At 41.3% G+C, this 24,710-nt stretch overlaps 1 protein-coding gene across 1 annotated transcript in view; it reads right to left on the bottom strand.

The window, feature by feature from the left end:
- Positions 1–24,710, bottom strand: part of ELL (elongation factor for RNA polymerase II) — a 148,725-nt gene that overhangs the window by 42,058 nt on the left and 81,957 nt on the right. Inside the window, exons 2-4 of the mRNA XM_021008881.2 lie at positions 22,487–22,534; positions 8,640–8,761; positions 7,893–8,056 (exon numbers count right to left, since the gene is read on the bottom strand). Coding sequence (XP_020864540.1) covers positions 7,893–8,056; positions 8,640–8,761; positions 22,487–22,534 — 334 coding nt within the window. The remainder of the gene's footprint in view (positions 1–7,892; positions 8,057–8,639; positions 8,762–22,486; positions 22,535–24,710) is intronic.

The raw sequence follows: 24,710 nt of genomic DNA, 5'->3' as shown, positions 1-24,710 counted from the left end.
GACTGGGGAGAAGAAAAACCAGCTGGCTTATAAACATCTGAGATACTTGACCTTCCCGGTTAAACGTTTTTCTTCTTGACATCTGAAAAGTCCCTAAAGATATGGGGCTGGGAAAAGGGCCCACTGTTCTGGAGGCTATTGATTTCTGGCCCCTCCTTCCTTTGCTCTACCTTCTTGTTCAAAAAAGGTAGATAAAGTTTGCCTCTTCTGAGACAGACATAATTTAAACCAAAGCAGTAAACAGATGTTTCTCAACTAAAATGAAACCTCTCTGAGCACTATTAAGGAGTGAAAGATGGACTCCCAGCCCAGCATTCTTTCCACTCTAATACACTAGCCCTCCATAATAAACAAATCTGACAATATCAGAATCAGAAGGGACTGCATGAATGCAACAGAACATTCCTGTGACAATGAATACAAAGAATATGGAGAAGCAGGACTAGTAAAACAATACACACGACCACAGCAGCATCAGTGCAAAGAACAGCAGCAACACCCCTGAGGTGCTCTGTAATTATAACGACCCAGCATGGCTCCACCAAAAAGGGAGGAGACAGTGGGCCTCTCTCCTTTCTTTGTGATGGAGACTCTGGAGCGGGACCAGCACGGACAATGCTGAAGTTTGGTGACGCACAGGTTAGTTTTGCTGAAATGCTTTTTCCCTCCCTTCTTTTATATTCTTTGTTATAAGGGATGTCTCTGAATGGGAGAGATACGATGGGGAGAGATACATTTGGAAATGAAGATGAGATTAAATATAAAATAGATCAACAGAAATGTTTTTTAAAATTACTAAGTACCTTCATGGTTATGTAGTCCAACTCCTGCCTAAAGGACCAGTTAAGAAGGAGAAAAGGCACATTCTAGGGTGCAGCTAGATGGCGCAGTGGACAGAGCTCCGGCCTTGGAGTCAGGAGGACCTAAGCTCAAATGTGGCCCTAGACATTTGACGCTTACTAGCTGTGTGATCCTGGATATGTCACTTAACCATGACTGCCTCACCAGAAAAAGGCAAAAAGAAAAAAAAAAGTCACATTCTGTACCAGTGGAGGGAGTCTCTACAATGATGAATCCACGAAAGTAGCTGCCCAGTGGTCAGATGACAATGTGGTTGGCATAATTCTCAAATGGAGATTAAGAATAAGATGTGAGGAATAACTAACATGCTGGATGACAGAACTCGATCCAAAAAGAATATGACAGGCTAGAACAGTGAGCCAAATTCAATGAGATAAAATACAACAGCCATAAGTATTAAAAACTTGGGTACAAAAAAATCAACTACACAAATAGGATGGGGTAAATGTAACTATCAAAAGGGTAACATTTGAAAAAGACCCATTGGTTTTAATGAACTACAAAGCTGACACGAGTCACTGGTGTGATAGATCAGCCAGCAGTGTTAAAAGCATTAGAAGGAGCATGTGGTCTTACCATATGCACTCTGTCCTGATCAAATAACATCTGGAGTATTGCAGAATGCACTAGGGCCATATTTTAAGTTGGACATTAACATGCTGCAGCATATCCAAAGAAGGGTATAACCAATATGGCAAGGGAGTCTCAAACCTCCCTCAAGAATCTAAATCTGAATCATGTGGACGAGGATTTAAGACCTGATTCCTTGACCCTAGAAGCAGTGGGCAACACTGAACTGCAAAAAAATTTGGCCTGGTATAAGAAAAAACTTCCTACTAATTTTGGTTGTTCAAAAGTGGAAGAGTTAGAAAGTTACAATTTCCTCATTACTAGAGATCTGTGTATTCTCAGATCTTAGCACAGGGCATCCCTCACACATTTCAAGAGCTGAATAAATGCTTATTGACTGACTGATTTAAACTGAGGTTCAATGACCACTTGTCAGGGATGTTGCAGGAGATAGCTCCCACTACCAAAGGGTTTTACTGGCTATGACCTCTGGGACCCTTTCCAACTCCAAGATTCGATAATCCTAACAAGTGGTCATAAAGCCTCTGTGCCTGAGCATTCCCAGGCTTAAGGAGCTGATCCCTTCCATTCACACTCATCTAAATGCTCTCTAGAATGCTTCTTCCCTCAGATTTCACGGATTCCCACCATAGCATCAATCTTTCTGACACACAGGACTACTCCAGTGTGTCTAACTAATCTGATCCTCCAGTAAACTGCCACACCTGGAGTCAGAAGACCTGGGCTCATAGCCTGACTGATACTTTCTAGTTTGGGAATATCAGTTCCCTTCACCTCCATGTACTCAGATCCCAAGTTCACTTCGTTCATTATCCAGACTTTACACAATAGACATCTAAGGCCATGAGTGTCATTTCTGCCTCTTTTCTAATTTACTTTCCTCTTTGAATAATATACTGGAATCCCCAGAGCTCTTCTTCTGATATCAGCTAAAATAGATAATGCACGTTTAAATGGTGTCTTTATCGGTTTACATCTTAGGGGCAACCAGTGGTACAATGGATAGAATGCTGGGTCTGGAATCAGGAAAACCCCAGTTCAAATCTGGACTTAGATATTTACTAGCTGTGTGGCCTTGAGCAAGTCACTTAACCTCTGTCTGCCTCAGGCTTCTCAACTACAAAATGGGGAACATGACAACAGCTGCCTTAAAGGGGGGTTGTTAGGTTCAAGTGAGATATTTGTAAAGCGCTTAGCAAAGTGCCTGAAACATTATTATGTGCTTTATAAAGGTTTGGTTCTTTTCCCCCTGGGTTATAATGAAGGTTCATACCATTCTCTCATTTAATCTCCCTATGAGTCTTAGGAGGCATGCAGGTGGAGCCTATTTATACCCATTTTATAAGTATTTTATTTATGTTTTCTGAGGAGTTCAGCACCTAGTTCAATGTCTTCCCTTTTACTAAGGACTTCCAACATCCATGTTGATGTACCTTCAAACTCCCTAACCTCCCAATTTTTCCATTTCCTTAAACCTAATAACCTAGTCCTTTACTCCACTTAAGCCATCCACAGGGATGGTCACACACTGGTCCTCCTCATTACACAGTAAGTAAATTCCACTTACCTAATTAAAAATTCCACCCTTCATCTATCTGACCATAACCTCTTCCTATCATTCCATTTCTCCCTATGTCTCACCCTCTTAAACCCCTTTGCCCTCATTGAAACTTCTAATTCCTCCAGTCACTACCCTTGCTCTGACTTCCCTTCCCTTCCTCTCTACTCTTGACTTCAGAGTTGCCAGTTCAGCTCTACACTGTTACCTCTTCTCAAATTCCTCACCAAACCTCAGCTCTGGCTCTAACCCTCCATCTGACTCCTCCACTCCTATTCAGATGCTGCTGAGCAGAACTGGTGCAAGTCCACTTTGCTTCTCTCCTGCAATCTCCCACAACCACACTTTCCCCCTCTCAAATGATGCTCTCACCTTCTTCTGAAGTCTGAGAAAACTGAGGTCTCTGAACATAAGCTCCTTATTTTCCCCTTTTCTTCATCTCCAAACCCCTGATGTCATCCCCTGCCTTTGCCTCTTTTCCCCTAGTCTCTGACAAGGAGGTGGCCCTTCTCCTTGCCACAGCCAACCTCTCTACAGGTCTCCTTTTTCCCATCTTCTCTAACATATTTCAACCCAAATCATCCCATTCTTCTCTCGTTTTCAACCTCTCATCTACTGCTTGTTTCCCTACTGCCTTCAAAAACGTCTAAGTGTCCTTCATCTTAGAAAAAATTTCATCAGACTCAACTATCCCTTCAAACTCCTGTTCTCTATCTCTTCTCTCTTCGTCAAACTTCTAGAAAAGCTGCCAAAACTCACTGCTTCCACTTCCTCCTCTTACTCCTCAACCCTTTGCAATCTGGCTTGAGACTTCACTCAATCAAAACTTTCTCCAAAGGTAACTCTTAATTGCCAAATAAAATGGCCTTTCCTCAAATGTCATAAATCTATATATTCAGCACTAGTTTACCAATTGTCTACTGGACATTTCAAAGGGTAAGTTCCAGAATCAACTCAAAGTCAACATGTCCAAAACGTTCTCTTCCCTCCCCCCACCAAACCCATTTCTTCTAATCTTCCCTATTCCTGTCAAAGGCATCATCACTCTCCCAGTCTCTCAGTGTCATCCTTGACACCTCATATTTCTTCATCCCCTCCGTACTCAATCAGCTGGCAAATCTTGCTGTTTCTATCTCCACAACATATCCCAAACACGACCTCTTCTCTCTATTCCAACATCCACCACCTTGGTCTTGAGATGATTGCAAAGGCCTCCTAATTAGTCTCTTTGACTCAAGTCTCTAGTCTATTCTACACACTGATATCTTGGAGGCTTTGGATGTAGGAGCTTTGACTTTGTTGTCTTCTTCTGGTTGTATGTTTTGATCTTCTTTGTTACCAAAGAAAGAGTCTATGGTCTGAATTTTTTTTTGCAGTTTGCTCATGATCTCAGCCAATTACTTGAGTTTTAAACTCTTTGTTAAGGTAGGGGTCTGCTTCCAGTGTGGAGAATGTACTGTCCCAAGCTTGGGTGGTTTTGTGCAGCTGTTTTCAGAGATACTTCTAGGGACCTGTAAGTCTTCAGTTCTTCTAAGGTGGTATGATCAAGGGTGAGGTGTTTACTCCTTTCCTGGCCTGTATTCTGGTCTATGAGTGACCACAAGCACTCTTTTCTGCCTTGGAACTGTGAGGAGGATTTCCTCAACACCACCACTACAAGCTCCACCATGCCAGCACTCCTCCTTGCTCCAGGATGGCCCCCAGAATTATGACCCCGATCTAAGCATGGGCAAAGCAAGAGAATCCTGCCTCAGTACCAACAAAGAGATCCCTGCAAGCCCCCTCTGATCAGCCACTCAATTCCCCCTCAGTCTGTGGGCCAGAAGCTCTAGAAGCAGTCGCCGCCCTGGGGCACGCCAGGACTGGGGCTAGGACAAGCTTCTCTCTCACCGCAGTCACAGAGTTTTCCTACAGTTTTCCTTTTAGGTTGTGTTTGGTGTTTGTGGGCTGAGAAGTCTGGAAACCACCACAGCTGCCCGTGATTCAGTCCCCTAGGGCCTGCTTCAGGTTCATTGAGGCCTGGTCTTTGCCTGCTTGCCCAAAATGAACTGCATTTCTCTCCCAGCCTAGCACGACAGACCTCTGGTTGTCTTGGGCTGGAAATTTGTTTCACTCTGTCCTTTTGTGGGTTCTGCTGCTCTAGACTTTGTTTAGAGCCATTTTTTACAAGTATTTGGAGGGGTCTGAGGAAGAGTTCAACCAAGTCACTGCTTTTACTATGCCATCTTGACTCTGCCCCACCCCCCCACACTAATGTCAAAGGGATTTTTGAGGATGACCATGTCACTTTCTCATGGTACCACACTCTATTTCCTGGTTCTATGATTTGGCATTAGCCATTCCCCATGACTGGAATGTACTCCTCATCTCCACCTAACAGAATTCCTCTCTTCCTTATACATGAGGCTCAAGTACCACCTACTACATGAAGCTTTTCCTGACCCACCTTAACTGCTACCTCTCAAACTACCTTTCATTTCAAATCTGAAATTCTTCAGATTTATTCTCTTTATACTTATTCTGTGGCCATGAGTGTATGTATGTGCATGCATGTGTGTACACTCATATGTATCTCTCTGTGGTCTCATTTGTATGTCTCAAGTGGACATTTAATAAATGCCTGCTGACTGACTGCTACAGATGAAGTTGAGACCTGCGAGAGAGATGATTTGTCCAAGGCAACAAAGTTTTTAAGTAGTTAACATTAGGACTTCAGCTCCTCCTACTATATAGTTTTGCCTCTATACCTCTGTATGCTACATTCCCCACCCCCAATAATTCAAATAAGTGAAAATGTCATTTTCAATATTTCATGAAGTGCCTCAAGAAAACTGGAAGAGTTATGGACCCAGCAGAATCAGAGCAGGGGACGAGCAAGTTGGGCTGATGCAGCAGGGCAAGTGCAGGTGGCCGCCACAAAGCTGCAGCAGAGAAGCAATGCAAGCATCTTCTCAGAGGGCACTGGGATCACAACTTCCTCAGCTGAATACTGGAAAGGACCCTAAAGGCCTTCTTGTCAAATTCTGCCATTTTACAGATGAGGTAAACAAGGCCCAGAGAGCTCAAGGGCACACAGAGAGCAGAAGGGATGAGCTTCTCTTCACTTGGGCCCTCTGACTCCACATCCAGTGGTCATGTCAATAACCTCACATCCACCCTCTCTGCTAGGCTAGTCCACGCCTAACCCTGCAAGTCCTATATCCCCCTCCCTTCACAACCAAGCTAAATTCATGAACTCTACAAAGCCTCCCTAACCAGGACAGTCTAGTGAGCATCTTTCCCTTTTGAATTCCTACAGAATCTGCTGCACCATGTATTTGGACAAAGATCTTCAGCTAGCTCCTTAAGGAAGGCACCTCTCTGTAAAATATTTGTCACCACCCATAGCTTAGCACAATAGCGTACACTCAAATGTTGGAAAAAAGGATGTTTGGGAAAAAATGTTCAGAAAACTACGCCTAAGAAGTAATTACTAGCACGCCACCTCTAGTATTCCTTCCCTCCTCTACTCTCTATTCCCACAAACACCTGCTGTATACACCTTTGTTTGGACAACTATAATAGCTTCCTAACCCACCTTTGCCTCTATTTCTCTTCCCTCCAATCCATCCTTCACTGCCACCAAATCAATTTTCTACCACAAGCACTACACAGTGCAGCTCCGACCACAGTGCCTCCACTCAAAACCTTTCAATGGTGCTCTAGCACTGACCATGTTGGAGCCTAGTATTCAAGACTCTCTCTGATTTGACTCTATCCTCCCTTGCTAGCTTCTGTCATACCACTCCACTGTTAAAGTTAAAGCGCATTACAGTAAGCAAAACCTGACTCACCCTTTCTGGACATCCTGCCCTTGTACCTGGAATTCCCTGTTCTAAGACTTTCTATGAAACATTTGAAGCCTACTTTCCCCCCATGATTCTTCCCTGACATTCCTAGCTGTTTATTCTCTTTATCACCTGATCTCATAGCCTTTTATTATTCTTATACATTAAGCACAGTTTAATCTTTATCAAGCTCTATAAATGTTTTATTTCAGCTACTAGAAAGTTAAGTCCTTAACAGTAAGGGTTGTACATAATTTACCTTTGTTTACTATGCAACAGAATATGTACTACCAGAAGCTGTAATTTCATCAGCATGAGTAGTCCCCCACTGACAAAAATCGTAATTCCTCTTCATTCGTTGTATCAAAAAAAATGACCCTTTGTCTCTACTACCTTCTCCTTGTATTATGATTGCAACAGAAATCTACTGACTAGCCATCCCAGGTTGGAAGGAGCTGCCAGAACTTGTGTTTGCTGACATAATCTTTCAGAATCAGGGTCACCTGCCATTCAAAGACTTGCATCACAGAAAACAAATGAAAACTACAAATTGAAAAATGTTAATTATACAAATCTTGGTTTCCTTATAAATAAAATTGGGATAATAGTACTACCTATCACCTACCTCTCTTGTTATAAATAAGGAAAGACTTTGTAAACTTCACAGGACTACAGAAATATATTCTTCTAAGATTATTATCAAGAGCATAAAATGAATATGGTGCATCATGAAATCAAGAAGGAAAGGTCTCTTTCATAAAGGGTGATTAGGGAAAGGCTTCCAGGAAGTGGCATGTGACCTGGATCTTGGAAGAAGGGAAGGACTTCAACATGTTGAAATGGAGGGGAGGAGAGCATTCTGGGTGAAAGCCTGCCTGCTGAGGTGGGCAAGTATGGAATAAGTTCTGGACCCAGAAAGTTTGGCAAGAACATTCACTATCTGGTGAGCTGGGCAAAGTGGTGTGGGATGCCAGGTTATGGAGTTTAACTTTATTTTGGAGACATTTAACATCTGATGAATCAACATGTAGCCCTCAGATAACCATGCTCCTTACCGATATAACGAACTCCTGGTTTAATGACAATGGCACTGCGGCTGCGGGTCTCCTCCTCAGCTTGGGCCATGCTTTGCCGGGCTTTTTGGTAAGAATCATCAGTGGCACACACAGTAATCTTGTCCTGTATACTGCCCAGGCAGTCCAGATGGACATTTCCATTGCTGAAATACAAATAAGAAACTGAGTACTCTACTTTATTAGCAAATAACTGAAAGCCAGGAAACCTGTGAAGAAACTCCAAGACTCGATCATTTCCTGGAAGGTGACACTTGCCCTCAAATGCCTCCCTTCTACAAATTCATTTCAAATAGAAGAACAGTAATCCAACCACCAAAAAGCCTATTAAAGCCATTCTCCAGCATGTTACCTCAGTCTAGCATACTGGGAAACATTCCTGACTACATACACCCGACCAGCTAGCTCTGGGAAACCTGGGTTCTAGTGCCAGCAATACTACTGACCCCCTGGCTTTGGGCAAATGAACTTATTTCCCCTCTCTGGGCCCCGATTTTTTCATCCGTAAAAATGAGAGGACTAGAAGGTCTTAAGGTCTTTCCACCTCTGATATTCCATATTATGAGTTTCAAAGTTGCTTCCAGCTGTATGATTCTATGATCCTGGGGTACATGTTTTAAAAATAAAATTTAGTTTAACTGTAGGCAGAGACACAACTTTTAAAAGGACAGGTGACACCATGTTGATGCATATTTGCATTAATGCTAATTATTCCATAATATCACTCACCTGGACACATATTGCTGGATGCAATCAAAGCTCCCTTGGGGGCTATCCCTGCCAATATTTGAAAGATAAAATGTGAAAGTTCGTACTTCTGTTGGATAACCAGGCCGGGGAATTGTGATGTGCTGTTTGGAAAGGGAAGGGGAAAAGTGTCAGTCACTTGGAAAGTGGCACTGTGTGACCTTTACTTAGGTTAACCAAAAACCACTGGTTAAATCATCATTATCACCATAAGCCAAGAACAACCTTAATAACGATAAGAAGAACTAGCATTTATAATATAGCACCTTAGGGTTTGCAAACTGTTTTACACATATTGTCCCATTTGACCCTCACAATGACCCTGGGATGTAGGTGCTACTAACAACCCCCATTTCAAACATGAGGAAACTGAAGCTGAGAGACATTTCTTGACTTGCCCAACGTCAAACAGACAGTTAAGTGTCAGAGTCAGAATTCAAATCTGACTCTTCCTAACTCTAAGTCCAGCACTTTATGCACTACAACAACTAACTGCCTAACCTTATGAATTAATAAATTACTCAATTCACAGGAGAGTAATTTCATTTTTCATCAATCTTTAAATTTCTCTTTTTGTCATAATTCTTGTACAAATAGCTATCAAGCTTTACCAAGATCATAAGAGAAATCCTATATGAGTTCCCACGTTGGCCCCTGGATCTCCACTTCAGTGTTCTTTACTTAGGCTGTTCTCCTACCTGTACCCTTGCTTGGACTCCCTTATCTGTTAACATTCTACCTAAACTTTCTGAGGCCCTTCTCACATGCTGTCTCTTCCATGAATCTTTTCCTGTTCTATTTTCCCCAGCCAAAAGGGACTCCTCTTTCCTTTGAAATCTCAGAGCACCCAAAGTTCCTCCTTCTCCTCACCCCTTTTAGATACTTATATTCCTCTCCTTACTTTTCACATCTCTCTCAGACCCTAGCAGAGAGTAGGCCTTTAATAAATGTTTGGTTAATGAATGATGACAGTTTCAGGGGCAAGATGACTTGGATATGGAAAGGCCATATGGGATGCTGTTGACAAGTAATTACGTCTAGCACATTCCAGACTATAAGGAAGATGGCTGGGACAGAGAAAGAGAGTTTGCTCTTCTCTTTAGCTACTGGCTTTCCACTGTAAAATTGTCATTGTACTCCTAGGTCTCTTAGAAGGTCAAATTAAGAAAATCACTTGCACTTAAGGGGAAAAGGGTCACTAAAATTTCTTCTTCCTGTCTTACCTAAAAGCAAGGTAAATAAAGCAATACTGCTTTAATTTGGGATCTTAATGATGATGGGGTTTTTTGGTTTTATTTTGTTTGTTTTTAAAGAAAGCTAGCCAAAGGAGTGCATATAAATTTAATCCTACATTTTAATGACACACTGACCTAAAGAGCATTTACTAGATATCAAGTGGACTTGAAACCAAATAATTTAACTGTTCTGTTATCAAAAAACATACTTGAGCTAGGAGGCAACAGGTTATAAAACAAAGAACACTGTCCTATGATGACATAAGATACTTGGGTTCTAGACTCAGTTCCGTCATTCACTTCCCGTAATGGGCAAGACACTTTATCTTTGTAAATAGGGGAAGAAATTCCCATTTTGACACTCTGTATTCTACATTCTAGCTCCGAGACAGCCTAAATCTATTTTTTTCCTCCAAAAGCTAAGATTCTGTACCTACCTCATTTATGTACTAAGTATTTCACTAGAGCTCCTGCTGTTGATATACTACTACTCGCTGAACACATGTAACCACCCAGAGCAGACTTAAAATAACCCATTTACAGATGTGACTTTTGTTCTCAATTACAAGTCATTCGAAACACACTACACAGATGACTGAGTTTCAAGTTTCTGAAAATCATTGCCAATCAAGGGTTCATGAAAAGCTCAGAAAATCATGGCATGTTTCTAGTTTGACTTTTACTCATAATTACCTTAAATACATTAACTGGAAGCAAATTCTAAGAAATCATAAAATTGGGGAAAAAATCAAAAGTAACTTCTGAGTAAACCTGAAACCACTCATATTAACTACTTTTTCAAATACTCTCTGATCCTCTTTCTTTTTACCACCTGCAAATAAAACACCATATCTTTTTAATACCAATTAAACAAATTCCCATTTCTATGGTGATATGCAACTTTCAAAATACTTTCCTCACAACCATCCCGAGTGGGAAAGGTCACACAAGTAGCTTCATTCCCATTTGACAGAAGAGGAAATGGAGGCTGTCCACGGCCACATAGCTAAGAAAAAGCAGGAGCCAGGATTTGTACTAGGGCTTCTGATTCGAAATTCTAAGATACTAAGTCTTTACCACAGCAAAATGTACGGATTCAGTTACAGAATTCTATCACTACATTTAGACTGGAAAAGTCTTAAGGGTCACATTACTGTTGTCTTCAAATACTCAAGGAGGGAGTTGTCACAGGGGAAATGGATCCGAAAACAGAACTCCAAGCCGTGGGCGGAAGTTGCAAGGGCACAAATTTCAACTCAAAAGCAAGTAGGGACTCCCTAATGATCAGAGCTGTCCAAACACTCCTCACTGTGAGGAAAGAAGATGACTTGTTGGAGACAGTGTATACAGGAGATTGTTGCTGTAACTAGGGACTATGCTGTGTAATGCTGGCTACTACATCTTACCTCTCCAAAGGGCCCATTTCAGTTCATTTTCAGTATAATGGAGGCATTCAAGTAAATTACCTAACTGTCCCTCAGAGCTCTAGTACACTGTATTGGGAAGGGGGTGGTATGTTTAATGTAAGGGTTGAAGTAAATCCTTTTAAACAAAGGATTAACTATATACCTTTAGTGTTCCTTAACCAAAGGTATATGAAGGCAAAAACAGATGGTATCTTTATTTTGCATTATTTAAAGAGGCTGAAAAAAATTAAGGGTAAGGGTAAATCCCAAACAGTGTTTTGTTCCCTCAGCTGGAAAGCACAAACAGCCCTGGACAGTCATTTCTGGAGTCTAGCCTCAATTATCAATAAAATGGAGGTAAAAGTTGAACACAACCTACCTCCCAGGGTTGTTCTGAGGACAGCACTTTTGTAAACCTTCTGTTAGGAGGCTACATAGGTATTAGAAAAAGCAATGGACTTGGGATGAGAAGAAGCCTAGGTTAGAATTCTGCATCAGACACTAAGCTGAGGCCAAGTCATTTAACCACTTTGGGCCTCAGTCTCCTCGTTCTAAAATGGGGGCTATAATACATCACAGTGTTATTATATTAAGTGAGATGATGCACGTAAATCTTAAAAGTGTTACATAAATGACAACTATCACTATTATTAAAGTGTAATGTGAGCTGCTATTATCAGTTAATGTTAAGGCACTTTCACATATATCATGACTTGGGATCAAGACCCTGATTTACCAAGTCTGACCTTTATAAAACTGCAATGCACTATGTAAATGAGTTATTAATCCAAACAATAATCATTCGTTATTACCCTTCTCTGTACAAATGAAAGTACTGAAGCCTCAAAGGTCACAAAGCTAAACACTGATAATGTCTGGATAAGAACACAAGTCAGTCCTCTTGCACCTAGTGTCCAGTGAAGGAGATGAGGCAGGTATTATCTCCACTTGATAAATGAGGAAACTGAAGCTCAGAGTGAGAAAGTGACTTAATAATGGCTAGCACTGATTTAGTGCTTTAAAGTTTACAAAGCACTTTACAAATATTACCCTTTTTGATCCTCACAACAACCTTGGAGACAGAAGCTGTTATTACTCCCGATCGTCAGATGAGGAAACACAGGCAGACAGAAGAAGTGACTTGCCTAGCATCACACAGATGGTCTGAGGCCATACTTGAACTCAACCCTTTTGACTTCAAATCTAACAATACTCTGCCCACTGTACCACCTAGCTATCCAAACCTGGCTTGTCCAATATTCCAGAACTCAGGAGTCCAGTGCTACTTCCTCCTGTGACCTGAGGATCAAATACTGACTTTTTTATATTTTTAAAATACAGTCAATTTTCATTTTAAACTGTAAAAACCACTCTTAGCTCACGGGCCATACAAAAACAGGCAGCAAGCGTGTAGTTTGCAGCCGACGCCATCTTTTACACATACAGAAATACTGCACTCTGGACACTGTTAGGGACTTTCAGTCAGCACAGGTGGAAAAGCCTCAAATGAAAAACTTGTGTGTTTTATAAAGAACAAGTTTCAGTAGGGGGTGGGGCAGCCCAATCTTTCTCTTCTTTTTGAGGTATGAGGCATCAGGGGCTCAAAATGCCAGATGTCCTTGGCTTCTCAGGACTGATTCACCTATAAAGTAATTCCAAAACTTGTGTGGGTCAATTTAGACCCCACAAAGCGAACTCACATCTGAGGGGAGTAAGATCTTAAAACTGCAGCTGATCTTTCAAAACCCTTTTGCCAGGCAAATGGACATGAAACCAAGAGTTTTACTCTGGGTTAGGAGGTGCCTGACTTCAAGCACTTCTACAAAAAGCACTTCTACTGGCTGGACAGTAAAGTTTTTTCTCCTCTCTCCAATTTTTTCCCTAACCAACTACACAATGAAGCCCTTAAATAATATTATGCAGATTTCTTTTGAAATTCACTACTTTTAGATTAAATCATGTGACTCAGAAACCTTTACCAGCCCTTGTTTCCTAGGCATCAGAAATCCCTCCACCATCTGGCCCCTTCCTACCTTTGCAGCCTTTCCTCAATTCCAGGCAGAATATACTATCAGAGACTTGCAGCTGGAAAGGACCTCAGCTCTCCTTCCTTATAACCCCTCCCAGAGGAGGGATGCTTTCTCCACAATACAGCTGGTTAAAGGGCTGGGATTTAAGAAGACCCTGAAGGACCACAAAGATTTTCATATCATTTGACACATATCATGTTAACTGATGCTCTGCCAGAAGCCCTCCAGGAGAACTGATCTCACTACCTGCTATCCTTTGTCCTTTGTTAATTCCTATGGTGATGCTGCTCTCTCTGTCTCCACAGCAGACCTGGAAGCTCACTACAGCCTCGCAATGGTGGAGCATTTAAGGAGGCTCCCAGGCCCGCCACATTCCAGTCCTCTCTGGGCTCTCACTTAGGACTTTACCATGTCCCTCAAGCCACACTACCCTAGTGTTCTTTCCTCATAAGAACGTAAACTCCTTGCAGGCAGGGGCTGTTTCCCTTTCTACTGGTATTTGTATTCCCAAATACAAATGTATGGTGCCTGACACACAGCAAACATTTAATAAATGCTTGTTGACTATAACTGTTCATTTTCCAATCCAGCTACTCCTGTCCATGAATTAGCCAGCTCAGATGCCACTTTTCTTCCCTACATCACTCACAGACTGAAATAATTTCTCTCTCCTTTGAACTCCCGAAAAACTTTTATTTCTCTTCCTTCATTATCACATTCTGCCTTGTGTTATTAGTACATGTCTTCTCTCCCCTAATAATCTATAAGCATTGTGAAAGCAGGAACGAGGTCAGAGTCACGTTTTAGCAGTCTTACACTGCTCCTGACCATATAATTAGGAAAGCTTGGCTCCAAACGCTAGTTCAACGACTTGCCACAAAGACAACGGCACAGTGAGGGCTAGAAGTCGTCTCCTGGCGTTGAGCTCACAAGCTCTTTGTCCAGCCCCTGCCCTCATACTAGGAAACTTCCACATCCACCCTGACACTCCCCTCACATCTCCTCAATTTACTTATGGCTTACACCTGCCCTCCACCTCCACCATAATGGTAACACCACTGATCTTGCCATCACTCACAAATGTACCATGTCCGTGGTCATGAACTCTGAAATTCCCTTATGAGATCACAATCTACTCTTATTCCACCTTTCCCTTGCAACCACAAACTGTTCCTCATCAACCAGTGACCTCCAATCCTTCAACCTATCCATCAAGTCCTTTCCAGGCCAACAATCCTATACTAGGTATACCAGCATCCCTTCATCTTGACCCCTTGGTGAACCAAGTCAACTCTAGACTGTCCTCTTTTTTCTCCAGGTTCATTCAGTAGTACATATATTAGATCAAAGGCAGCAGATGGGAGTTATCCAAGACTGAGGTTTAGCAAGACAAGATGGGCCATAAGGGTTAAGGTAAGGGATTCAAGAAATCATAAAATTATGCTGAGTCCACTACAAATTTATGTTGCATAGCCTGAACTGGGCCCTCACTGCTGCAAGGTCATCTTTTTACACTTCCCCAATTACCTCATCCCACTCAACACAGTGGTTCTTCCAAACCTCTCTACCCCTCCCTCCAACCTTTCATGGCTTCCCCTACCCCTGACCCTCTCAGCAAGGAACTTTGCTTCATATTCCAATGAAAAAAATTTAGGCTATTCACTAAAAGCTTCCTCTTCTCTCCTCATCTCACATTGCCCAGATGCTTTCTGCCACCATCTCCTCCTTTACCTGTCTCACATGAAGAAATAGTCCTTCTCACTAAGGCAAACCCCTCTTACCTGTACAAGTGATCCCATTCCATCCTTTCTTCTCCAGCAGACTGTACCCTCCATCATCCCTACCTTCTCACTTATCTTCAATCTCCCCTTTTCTACTGGCTACTTCCCTACTACCTACAAACATGTCTCCCCCCCACTCTCAAAAACCCTCACTTGATCCATACATCCCCATATCATCCCATATCTCTTCTCCCTTCTGTGGCTAAACTCCCTGAGAACACCATATGCAACAGCTGCCTCTACTTCCTTTCCTCTCATTCTTTTTAATTCTCTATAGTCTGGCTTCCAACCTCATTGCTGAACTGAAATTGCTCTCTCCAAAGTTACCAATAATCTAAGTGCCAGGTCTAATGGCCATTTTTTCAATCCTCATTCTTCCTGTCTCATCTGGAATTGAGGGATCACCCACTACTCCCTGAATTCTCTCTTCCAGGGGTGGGGAGCCTGTTGCCTCGAGGCCACATGCAGCCTTCTAGATGCTTGGGTGCAGTTTTTCGACTGAGTCCAAATTTTACAGTCCAAATTGTTCTGTAAAATTTTATTTTTATAAACAATACTTTAAAAACCTAATCAATATTTTATTTAATTTAAATAATTTAATAACTTTATTAATAACTTAATAAAAGTGCCCTTTCATTAAAAGGACTTGCTCTGCAAAGTTTGGATTCAGTCAAAGGGCTCATTTGAGGAACTAGAGGGCTGCCGGTGGCCTCGAGGCCACAGGCTCCCCACCCCTGCTCTCTTCTCTCTAAGTTTTCAGGACAATACCCTATCCTGCCTATTGGACCACTCCTCAGTGTCCTTTGTTGGATCTTCATTCAGGTCACATCCACTAACCATGAGTTTTCCCAGAGCTCTGTCCTGGATCCTCTTTTTTCTTCTCCCTGTATTTTATCTTGGTGATCTCATCAGCTCCCATGGTTTGAATTATCATCTAGATGCTGATGATTTTCAGATCAAGTTATCCAGCCCTAACCTCTCTGCTGACTTTTAGATTTGGTTCCCTAACTGCCTATTAGACATCTCAAAGTGGATGTCCTATAGATATCTTACACATAACATGTCCAAGACTGAACACATTATCTTTTCCTCCACACCTTACCCCCTTCCAAATTTCCCTATTAATGTTAAGAAAACCATCATCTCCCAAGTCACCCAGGCTTGAAACCTAGGTGCCATTCTTAACTCTTTGCTCTTTTCCAGACCCCATATCCCATCTGTTGCCAAGACTTTCCCTTCTCTCCTCTGACACTGCCATCACCCTGGTACAAGCCCTCATCTCCTCAAGCCCCAATTAGTGCAGTAGCCTGCTAGTTGGTCTCCCTGCCACAAGTCTCTCCCTACTCTAGTCCATCTTTCACTATCCTCTACTATGCCATCAGTGATTTTTCCTAAAGAGCACATCTGACCATGCCATTCCCTACTCTGTAAACTCCAGTGGCTCCCTATTATCTCCAGAATCAAATATAAAATCCTCTACTTGGCATTCAAAATTCTTCACAACATCCTTCCCTCCCCTGCTCCACCTCTCCTGTATCTGTACGCTCTGCAATCCAATAACAGTGGCTTCCTTGCTATTCTTCACAAAAGACATTCTGTCTCCCATTTCTGGCCATCCTCCATTCCGTGAACAAATCTTTTTATTAAGGGGGGGATTAATTCTGTAAAGTTTGGATTCAGTCAAAGGGCTGCACTTGAGGACCTGGAGGGCCACATGTGGCCTCAAGGCCACAGGTCGCCCACCCCTGGTCTAGGAGGAAGAAAAATAGACTGCCTTCACTAATGTTTGACCCACAGATCATCTTAGAACCTTTAAAAAACAACAACAATAACAAAAATAACAAACATAATAGTAGTCAGCACTTATATAGTGCCTACTATGTGCCAAGCACTGTACTAAACACTTCATAAACATCTCATGTCTTCCTCACAACTCTGAGGCAGAAGCTATTATTATTATTCCCATTTCAGATGCACAAACTGAGGCAGACAGAGGTTAAGGGATGTGCCTAAGATCACACAACTATTAAATGTCTAAGGCTGGGTTTGAATTCAGGTCTTCTTGACTCTCAGCCCTGATCTCCATCCAGTGCACCACCTAGTTGCTTATCATTACTAATAACAGCGATGACAGCTAGCTTTTATATAATGCTGTCAGGTCTACAAAGTGCTTTACAAATATTATCTCATTTAATCCTAACAACAACCCAGTGAGGGAGGTGCTGTTATCCCCATACGAGAGATGGGGAAAACGAGACAGAAGTTGTGACCTGTCCAGGGTCATACCGCGTGTCCATTGTATTTAATGGATAACCGCATTATTTTCATAAATCAAATATTTATAATTTCCTCTGACATCATTTAAGTGTCCATTGTCATTCTATAACATGAAAATATCTTCAAATCAAAACGTCAACAAGCATTTATTAAGTGTTTAGCATGTGCCAGGCACTGTGCTTTCCCTCCCAGAGGCTCACATACTGTTAAGAGTCCCTGTCTTCTACAGTAAGCACAGGCAATATAATTTTATGGTGCTAAGAAAAAAAACTGGTTTGCTTTAGCATTGCTTTAAATGCCACATCTTATGTTACTCTGACCAGAAATGACAGAGCAGTGAGCAAACTTCAAATTATGTCCAAGCTATGAAGAGACACTTTACTGAAACATAAGAGTATAGAAATTTTTTAATTTAATTGTTTTTTAATGCTAAAAGTATTAGAAGCAAGACTTTTGTCATGACACAATTTCTCCATGTTTCACACTTCTCATCCTTAAAAAGACAGGACTAGTCTTTATCACTAAGATCCCATCAGGTCCTAAAATTCTGTAATTCCATGAGACATGGAAAAGGCTCGCCATGGGTGACAAGGATAGAGAAGGGAGATTCTAAATCATGTCTTGGACATTTGCTTTAGCTGTTGGTCATGCCTGGAATACTCTCTCTCCTCATTTCTGCCTACTACTTTCCTGGGCTTCCTTTAGGTCCCAACTAAAAGCCTTCCCAACCCCTCCACGCTAGTGCCTTCCCTCTGTTATCTATTTCCTATTTATCCTGTCCGTACCTTGTTGTGTATATACTTGTTTGCATGTTGCTTCCCCCATCAGATTGTGAGCTCCTTGAGAGCAGGGACTGTTCCTTGCCTCTTTTTGTATCCCCAGTGCTTAGCACAGTGCCTGGCACCTGGAGCTTAATAAATATTTATTGACTGACATCATAAGAAGAGGTTGAAAGAAATGGTGATGGGTAGCCTAGAAAAACGTGCCTTGAGAAAAAAATGATAGCCACCTTCAAATATCAGAAGAACTGTCATGAAAAAGAGGGAAGTCATGTTATATGTGGCTCAGAAAGAAAAATCTGGACAAACGGGTGCAAGATATAGGAAGGCAGAGTGCAGGTCAATAAAGAACTCCCTAGGGGCAGCTAGATAGAGCACCAGCCCTGAAGTCAGGAGGACCTGAGTTCAAATCCCGCCTCAGACCAAACACTTCACACTTAGTAGATGTGTGACAGGAAGAGGAAGAGGAAGAGGAAGAGGAAGAGGAAGAGGAAGAGGAAGAGGACGAAGAAGAAGAAGAAGAAGAAGAAGAAGAAGAAGAAGAAGAAGAAGAAGAAAGAAGAAGAACTCCTCCCTAGAGACACAACAGCAGGATAGGCTGCTTCATGAGATGGTCAATTTCCTTTTTTTTTTTTTCCCCTCCTCCAACCATCCAATTTTACCTTCTTTTTTTGTTCTGAAATCTGTCCCTTCCATCTCCCCCTCCCCTTACTGAGAAAGCAAGAAAAACAAAGCCCACTACAAATGTGTATAGTCAAGCAAAACAAATACCTACATTGGCCATGTCCCCAAAAATACCCTGACCTCTATCTGGAGATGGGTAGCATGTTTCATCACAAGTCCTTTGGAACTGAGGTGGGTCATTATGCTGATCAGAGTTCCTAACTCTTTCAAAGTTGGTTGTCTTTACAATATTATTATTAGTGTAGAAATTGTTTTCCTGGTTCTGCTGACCTCACTCTACATCAGTTCATACAAGTCTTTCCAGGATTCTCTGAAACCATCCTTTCCATCATTTCTTACAGTACAATGGTATTGCTTTCATTTGCCACAACTTACTCAGCTATTCCCCAAATGATGGGCAGCCTCTCAATTCTCAATTCTTTGCCACCACAAAAAAAGCTGCCATAAATATTTTTGTATATATGTATCCTTTTCTTTGATCTCTTTGAGGGTAATGACCTAGTAGCAGGGTCAAAGGGTAGGCACAGTTTAATAGCTTTTGGAGCATAGCTCCCAATTGTTTTCCAGAATGGCTGGACCAATTGTGCCTGTTTTCCTATAGGCCCTCCATCATTTTTCATTTTCCTTTTTTTGGTCAACTCTGCCAATCTGATGGATGTGAGGTGGTACCCTGGAACTACATTAATGTGCATTTCTCTAATTATTAGTGATTAAGAGCAATTTTTTTTTTCATATCACTATTGATAGCTTGGATTTTTTTCCTCCGAAAACTGACATTTGACCATTTATCAGTTGGGGAATGGCTCTAGCTCCCTAAATATTTCAGAAATAAAACCTTTATCAGACAAACCTGCTGCAAAGATTTTCCTCCCATTTACTTGCTTTTATTCTAATTTTAGCTACACTGATTTTGTGTAAAAAGTTTTAATTTTATGTTATCCAAATTCTGAGACAGCTCATTGCTTATCTTATTTGAAGGTCTTCAAGCAAAGGCTAAATGACCCCTATTGAGGATGCTGGAGAAAAGCTCTAAGCACTGGGGAGGGAGTTGTACTAAATATTCTTGAGCTCTCTCAATTTTGAGATGCTGATTCTGGTACTGGTGTTCATATGAATGCCAGACTGACAAAGCTTAGGGATGGAGAAAATTTTTATTACTATAGAAGACGTTATCTGAAAGAGCATCAAGAAGAGTTACACTTCTTTCCCAGTGCCAGTCAGGGCTAGAGAATTCCAGAAAAACAACAAGGTAGTTAATAAAACATACCACATAGCATGGGAATATATGGGAAAGGGAGTACAGTATGGGAGTATATAAGAAAGGGCCCTGACTAGGAGATCTAAGCTCTAGTCCAAGCCCTGCTTCTTTGTGCACCTAAACAGGGTATTTCACCCTTACTGGGCCTCAGTTTTTTTATCTGCAAAAGTGAAATTGTTGGGCTAACATGGCTACCTCAGGTCCCATCTTCCTCTGAAATGCTGTGTTAAAGTCCCCTCTAATTGCAGAATTTTTTGATTCAATATTAGTATAAAACGCAAAGCAGTCTTTTTGAAATACGTTATTTTACTCCTCTTCAAGCAGGATCCCAATGATATTTTAAAACATTTTCTGGGGGCTATCCGACGATATAAATGACACTGTTAAAATGCATTAAAGTGCTATTTGTACAATCATAGAGGCAATCAAAAGTCTTTCAGTATTATCGTATGGCAAGTCCCTTTCACCTGTCAGTACCTGTCCCACACACACTCCACTGCCTGGGGGGCCTCTGTGGTCTACATGACAACTTCTTTAGATGCAGGTGCTCCACAAGCTCCCGTGTCACTCAGGCACAGCTGAAGGCTTGTCCTCTGTAACGCCTAACCCCAAAGCAGCACGAGGCTGATGAGTTCTCACTGATGGCACTGGAGAGGGGGCCACAACTGCTACCTTCAGTCTTCCCCTTGCTCTCAGAGACTAAGAAGATCAATTTTCTTTCTGTTTCTCTTCTATTGGCACCACTGTCTAGATAATTACTCATCACTGGTCATTTGCTAAGCTTTCCACTCCTTGATCTGCTGTTAACATTCTATGTAAACTGAGGTCACTGGTGATTAAAGCATTGGGAGGCCACAACGAAGAGCCCTGCCTGCACTTGGGGCTGAAAGTCTCAGCTCACACATTTGATTCACTGGGCATTCTGAGGTGAGTCATTTCACTTTTCTGGGCCTGCTTCCTCATTTATAAACTGGGAATGACAACAGGAGCAAGTAGAAGCTGAAGGCTTCTAAATGTACTTTAAATACATGATCTCTTGTAATCTTGGGGAAGCTAGAGGGTACAGTGAGTAGAGCACTAGGCCTGGAGTCAGGAAGAGCTGGATTCAAATCTGGCCTCAGACACTTGGTAGCTGTGGGACCCTGGGTAAGACACTTCACTTCTGTTTGCCTCATTCTCTTCAACTGTAAAAAGGATATAATAACAGCACCTACCCTCAAAGGGTTATCATGAAGATCAAATAAGATCATTTATAAAGTTCCCAGCAGAGTGCCTGGCACTATGTAAAATGCTTGTTCCCTTCCTTCTTCTCCATCTTCACAACCACCCTCAAAAAATAGGTACCCCAGCGATTATTTTCATTTTACAAATGAGAAAACTGAAAACACAGAGAGATTAAGTTATTTGCCCAGAGTTAGTTTGAGCGGCATAATTTGACATATAATGTTTTATACAAATAATACTTTTTAAGGCTGGTACTAGGATCAAAGGTGATAATCTATAAAATGCTTCATAAATCTGATGTGGGAGACAGTGACATTATCATCACCTTCATTTTCCAGAGCCTAGTGCAATGCCTTACATACAAGCAATAGTCCCTTAACAGATTTGAACCAAATTACAGATGAAGAAACTGGGGGTCAGATTAGGTGAAGTCACACAGTTAGTTAAATGACACAGCCTGGATCCAAACCCAGGTCTCTGGCTTCGCCACTGGCCCATGCAAAACGGAACACAGCAAGGAAGGCACCAGGAGAAGGTAAGAGATCTGGAAACAATGACACAAGGAAAGGCTGAAGGAGAAGCAAGGGACAGTTAGTGGGATGGAGGAAACTCAAGGCACACACACACATCTATCTGTGCTTAGATATCTAAAGGGTAGTGATGTTAGATGGGAATTATTCAATTCATGGCTCCACAGGACAGACCTAACGAAGATCTACGGGTTGAGCAGTTAGGGCCAGGTGGGCACATGATTTCAAGAACTTCCTAACATAACATTTACAACTAACAAAAAAAGGACACACTAGATAGGGGACAACCTATCTTGTCACTGAAAGTGTTCAAGCAGAGGCTGGAAATATACTTGTTTTGTTTTTTTAGCTTTTATTTTTAACTCTGAACTTAAACACCAAATAGAATGGGCACCTGCACAGACACAGGAGAACAGAAAAAGACGGATTGTACATGAAATGGAACCACAGGTTTCTGTTATACATAGCTTGCTTTTGTTTTTAAGTATATAATAAGATCAACTTGTAGCTTTCAAAGCTGCTGGATGATCACTTATCAGAGATGCTACAGAAGGGAATTCTTACTTTGGGAGAGGAATTATATATTTAAATTCTCTCTTTTTACCCAAATAAAAAAAGAGCTTACCCCTTGGCTTCCCTGAAATCGGATGGATGGTCTCAAAGCAACAGATTCCTACAAGAAAGAGGGGGAAATATGCATTAGTAAAAGTATGCAGAAATTTTAAGACTGATTAATGTTACATCAGGAATAAATACCATTTTAGTGAGATTTTACCTGATTTTTTTAAGCTTTAACACTGTAATTACACCTTTAACTCTGCTTAAGAGACCTGTGACATGTTAAGAAAGCTGTTTATTTTTTATTACCTAACATACACGCTTTGAGGCAAATCATTTTGCTCCTCTGAGCCTTAGTTCCTTTATTTAACTAAGTTGTTTCCAGCTCTAAAATTCTTTTATTTAACTTTCTAGATCAGAAATTGAATTCTTAAAGAAAAAGACTATTTCAACAAGTTGTTTAAGCAGCCCAGTGAGATTCTGAACTTGCATAGCAGACTTACTATGAGGTAATCATGATGACTCATTATTTAAGAACCAAGTTTTTCTTCTGAATCACTAATAATTACACGACACATGGCAGAAGATAATATTGGATCTCCATATCTAACAACAGAAGTATTAAATCACTATTCTATTATTATATGTGTTTATATACATGACAACATGATTAGTTCCGGGAAAATATCAAAATTCCTACTTGGCAACTACCTGCCCTGCTAACTAAATCATAGTTTACTGGCATTTATAATAACTCCTCATTTCTATGGTGTTTTCCAGTTTACAAAAGGCTTTCTTCACAACCAACTGAAGCAGGACAGTATAGATATTTGCACTTTACAGATGAGGAAACTGAGGCCCAGAGAAAGAAAGTGACTTGCCAAGGGTGTTAGGATATCATTAACAAGTGTTGGTAGTTAGCCAGAAAGGGACCTTCAAAAGTCTTAGAGTCCAAGCCCTGTACTTTATAGACCAAATTCTCCTGACTCTAAGCCCAGGGTTCTTGACACTATACCACACTATTCATAACTTCAGGCTCTATTTCAAGTCCATTTAATAATCCTTATTGAGCACCAACAGTAAACAGTACTGTGCTATGTACCAGCAAAGATAAAAAATTAAGGCAAGACCCCCTCCCTTTACCATCTGTGAGTGTGATACATGCAAAAATAACTCTGATATCAGCGTTATGGCTAAGTGTAATTAAGTGGGCAAAACAAAGCATATATGAAGTTTAAGGTGAAAAGTTTTTTGATTTTGTTGTTTTTTGTTTTTTTACTCACGAAAACCTTCATGAAGAAGGTGGCATTTCCTTTGGGCAAAAGAATGGGTGAAGAATCCAAGTGAAAATGGGAAGAACATTTTAGGAACAAGGGAGTTAGTAAAAGCATTGAGGGAGAAACATATAGGGTGTGTTTGGGAGACACAGAGTGGTTCAGTTTGCCCAGTTCTACTATTTACTTATATTGTCTTCAGCATGGAGAAGGCATGAACCAAGAACATAGCAAGGTTAGAGATAAAACAACAGTAGTAGCATAGCAGCAGATGTTGAACTCTAAGCATAGAGCAGACACAAAGGAAAGATGGAACATAATGGGGGACCTGAGTCAGATCTTCAAAGAAAGTAATAAAGCCATGCTCTTAAACTACTGATAACTGCTCCAACACCAGGCATACCCAAATTCAAGTACAATTACATTACAAAGATAAATGTATACAAACTGTGCCTGTACACTAGCTTATAAATCTCAGGCTCCCTAGAACCTAAATGCTGCACCTTGGGCATTCAGCAATAAAGACATCTGTACTGCCAATTCTAGTCACAGATCCAGAGATAAAACCCTATATAGCTTCAGCAGACTACTTCACCCCTGTAAAGGAAAACATGTTCTGCCCAAAAATACTCAAGCAGCATGGTGTATCAGAAAGACTAATGGACTTAAGGTCAGAACCAACCATGTTGGGTCACAGAAAATCCTAACTAGAAGGGATTACAGAGATGATCTAAATGCAGTCCCTTCAGTAAGTGAGTCAACAAGCATTTATTAAGCACTTAGTATGCTCCAGACACTGTGTTCCAGGCAAGGGATACAAACAAAGGCAAAAAACGGTCCATGCCTCCAAGGAGCCCACCTTCTAGTGGGGAAACAACATGCAAACAACTGCACAAACAAGAGGTACTGAGAGCAAACTGGAAGTAATCAACTTCCAGAGAAGGCCCTGACATTAAGAGGGGCTGGCAAAGGCTTCTGGAAGAAAAGGGGAGTTTAGCTGAGGTCTGAAAGAAGCCA

This window comes from Phascolarctos cinereus, unplaced genomic scaffold (assembly GCF_003287225.1).
Source record: "Phascolarctos cinereus isolate Bilbo 61053 unplaced genomic scaffold, phaCin_HiC Scaffold_4;HRSCAF=312, whole genome shotgun sequence".
Lineage (NCBI taxonomy): Eukaryota > Metazoa > Chordata > Mammalia > Diprotodontia > Phascolarctidae > Phascolarctos > Phascolarctos cinereus.
The sequence above is the reverse complement of the archived record's forward strand: the minus strand, read 5'-3'. Positions and strand labels throughout refer to the sequence as shown.